General features: G+C 43.0%; 1 protein-coding gene and 2 non-coding genes across 3 annotated transcripts; 1 reads left to right on the forward strand and 2 right to left on the reverse strand.

The window, feature by feature from the left end:
* Positions 1 to 786: 786 nt before the first annotated feature.
* Positions 787 to 875, reverse strand: trnay-gua (transfer RNA tyrosine (anticodon GUA)). Its single transcript is given in 2 exon segments — positions 787 to 823; positions 839 to 875. It is a non-coding gene; the product is annotated as a tRNA-Tyr (tRNA).
* Positions 876 to 1,593: 718 nt separating this feature from the next.
* LOC148663347 (histone H4-like) lies at positions 1,594 to 2,213 on the forward strand. Its single transcript, XM_088633036.1, has one exon. It carries the CDS (start codon positions 1,626 to 1,628, stop codon positions 1,929 to 1,931), a length of 306 nt encoding a protein of 101 aa, XP_088489162.1. The 5' UTR covers positions 1,594 to 1,625; the 3' UTR covers positions 1,932 to 2,213.
* Positions 1,971 to 2,026, reverse strand: LOC148663348 (U7 small nuclear RNA). The gene has a single exon (XR_015939067.1). It is a non-coding gene; the product is annotated as a U7 small nuclear RNA (small nuclear RNA).
* Positions 2,214 to 3,450: the final 1,237 nt, after the last annotated feature.

The raw sequence follows: 3,450 nt of genomic DNA on the forward strand, positions 1-3,450 counted from the left end.
GCTCAGTCCGGCTCCCAGCAGAATCCATCCTGGTTTGGTTACAGTGAGTCTGAGGCTCTTTGGATCGTAACGTAAAAAAAACAATTGCTCACATCGTGTGACTTCCACGACAGGAAGGAAAGATATCACTTAAAAAAATCAGAACTGAAGATTTGGATCCGGGGCCTCATACTTATAAAATTATTAAAATAATAATTATCAAAATATCAGACTGTGTTTCTGCAAAATTTCGTGCACAGTACGCCATTTTTATCTAAAACAGTCACAACGAGGGCTTTACACGCAGTCTGGGGTATTTTCCCCTTTTATATTTTTGCCACTTTATATCGAACCTGTTATACTCCCAGAAGTGCACAGTAGCTTGTACTTAATAAAAATGTACAATTCACCGCTGGTATAAACAGATGTGTGCCGTGTTTGCCTTTGTAAGCATTTGTTTAAAAAATAAGTTCACAATACGATAAAAACACAGAAAGCACAAACTTTATAATACAACGATACAAAATCAATACCAAATCATTATGCCAATTAAGTAACTATCCTTTGAAAACAGAGAACACCTTTATATCTACAAAAAACTTGACATTTGTATGTATTTTTGAATTACAAAGCAGACAGTGTAGTCCCTTAATTCAAAGATCAGATCTTGGCAAAAAAAAGACAACCAGACGTGGGCTGAATTCGGAACAGGAGCCTTTGCTTAGTCGATTATTGAGCTTTTGATCAATGTCTGAATAAAACAGAGTCGCTTTTTTAACTCTTTGATTAAATTACATGAAAAGCACCTTCCTTCGAGCCGGAATCAAACCAGCGACCTAAGGATTCCCTGTTGACTCCACTACAGTCCTCCGCTCTACCAACTGAGCTATCGAAGAGTTGCTGTAGCATTGCTCTCTGGCACATACTGCCCAATGAAGTAAAATGTGAAATGAGTGATTTAAATCCCACTTCGACATCAAATTTCCAACTCGTTTCCTTAGTCTCATTTACCTTGAATTTAAGCCACGAACCAGGATTCTACTGTATAAACTTCCAGGGATATTACAAAATGTTTGATGGGGCATCAATCATTCCAGGCGGAAATTGATTCCTTTTTTTTCTCGAGGGATCATATTAAACATTTCATTAGCATCGAGAGGAGGATCACCAGTAGACACAAAACAAACAGTTTCTTTCTGTCTTTATTAGAAATTAGCGTTTGTGCTACATTAATAATATTTTCGTGGAAATAAAGAAGTTGTAAATTTTAAAAATTTATATTTGAATCGAAATGTGGTTTTGAGTTAAGTATTAGCGTGTTCATGTAATTAGTTTGTGTTTGTCATTACTATATATATTGCCATGTTACTAGAATTTGTAACTGAAGTTTACTAGTTGTGTTTTTTATGATGATTAGACATTTGAATACAATATTGTATATAATGTATAATTTGAACTACATATTGTTCAGGTGTGAATAATTGTATATTTTAAGAATACATTTCTAAAACAAATCATTGGCTTTATTTACTAGTTTCTACACCTATAAAAATCTTTCTTTGATGTATAATAGACATCAAAGAAAGATGTCTATTATACATCAAAGATGAGCAGTGTGTGTCGTGTTCACAGCTGATAACTAGAAGATGTCTGGAAGAGGCAAAGGCGGAAAGGGACTCGGGAAAGGAGGTGCTAAGCGTCACCGTAAGGTTCTCCGCGACAACATCCAGGGAATCACCAAGCCCGCAATCCGCCGCCTGGCTCGCCGTGGGGGAGTGAAGCGGATCTCCAGGCTGAACTACGAGGAGACCCGCGGGGTGCTGAAGGTGTTCCTGGAGAACGTCACCTACACCGAGCACGCCAAGCACGCCAAGAGGAAGACCGTCACTGCCATGGACGTGGTGTACGCGCTGAAGCGCCAGGGCCACACCCTGTACGGCTTCGGGGGCTAAACAGGAGCGGAACTTCACTACCGGACCCCGACCAAATAAATGGGGTTCCTGACTTCAGAAAGCCTTCCAGACAAATACTAAAAGAGCAAAAATTCAATTTGGTAAATGAAATGAAAACACATACCCTACCAAACCTTGAGTACAGGCCATTCAGGATGATAATACAAAACCATTTATAATTCAACAAATAAAACCTGTCAACTGGTAATCACCACTTATCATAAAAAAAAAGTAGCAATACACAGTAGGGGACTCTTGGGTGCAAGTTAAATCCATGCAAGAAGGGGTTTAGTGTTATATTTCCAAATCAGATATGCAAATGAGAGATCTGGCCCAGCCAATCTCAAAGCTCCCATGGTATGGAATGGAGCTGCTCCCCTCTTCTAGTTATTCACACTGGAGTTAGGTTACATATTAGCACATTTCATCTTACAGTTGCTCCAGAAACAAAAACGTAAACAAATGATCTGGAATGTGACCACACCTATGAGAATGTAGTTCAACAGATAACTTGTAAACCTTGTCTTAAGATGTTTTTTGTTCTACAAAATATACTTTATTCTGCAAAAAAAACATCTCAAAAGGAACATCTCACACATATTAACACTCCATGTAATAAAAAACAACGGCGGAACGGAGATTGATTGTCCGTTATCAATCTTTGCAAGTGGGGGCGGATTTGCGCAATTAAGAGAGTCCCTCCAAATCTACCACTTGCTATTGTCCTTTAATCTCTGTATAGGGCCCAAAGTCCATTCCAGCGCTCCCTCGCCGTGGGGAAACCCCATTTGGCGACGTGGTGCTTCGTCCTCCTCCTAAGGTCCGCCAGGATCCTCTCCTCCAGCTCCCTCGCCCCCCACTTTATGTTGTGCCGGATGAGAGTGTTCCTCGCCTTCCACAGTCCTTGTTTTGTGAGGGACAGTAGCAGCCCCCACAGGTCCTGTGTCCCCTTGTCCAGTCTGGTGGGTGCCAGCCCCCAGCAGAATGTACTGGTAACTGAGCACTGCATCCTTTCCCAGGAGTTGCATAATGTTGTCCATTCTGCCCCACACCACCTTGGCGAAGAGGCAGCTCCAGAACACGTGCTCCTGAGTCTCCTCGACAAAACAGCGACCGCGTTTTCCACAGACCCAGCTTCGCGTTCACGTTGGCGATCCTCTTGGTCCAGTTGTTGGTCTCGTTGTCCTGGCTCTGGAAGGAAACCCCCAGTATTTTGAGGGGCTCCGTGCAGAACTCAAGACCCTCCGGCGCCGTCGTCCTGTGCTTCCAGGGCTTAAAGAACTTCAGTTTGCTCTTTGGCGGTTGAGCTTCGACCCTGAGGCTCTGAAGTATTTCTCCATGACCTGCAGGGCCCTCCTCAACCCCCTATCCAACCTCAGGAACAGCGTCGTGTCGTCGGCGTACTGGGAGATCTTCAGGGTTTCCCCCGCGCCTCCCGGTATCTCCAGGCCGTCGATGACAGGGTCCCATCTCACCGTCTCTGCTAAGGGCTCTTGAAGAGCAGGTAGATGATGCCCTC

Source organism: Lepisosteus platostomus, chromosome 5, assembly GCF_059453375.1.
Source record: "Lepisosteus platostomus isolate fLepPlt1 chromosome 5, fLepPlt1.hap1, whole genome shotgun sequence".
In the NCBI taxonomy this organism is placed as follows: Eukaryota; Metazoa; Chordata; class Actinopteri; order Semionotiformes; family Lepisosteidae; genus Lepisosteus; species Lepisosteus platostomus.

Coding starts and splice junctions, on each gene's coding strand:
- LOC148663347 (XM_088633036.1), top strand. CDS start 1,626: ATGTCTGGAAGAGGCAAAGGCGGAAAGGGACTCGGGAAAGGAGGTGCT.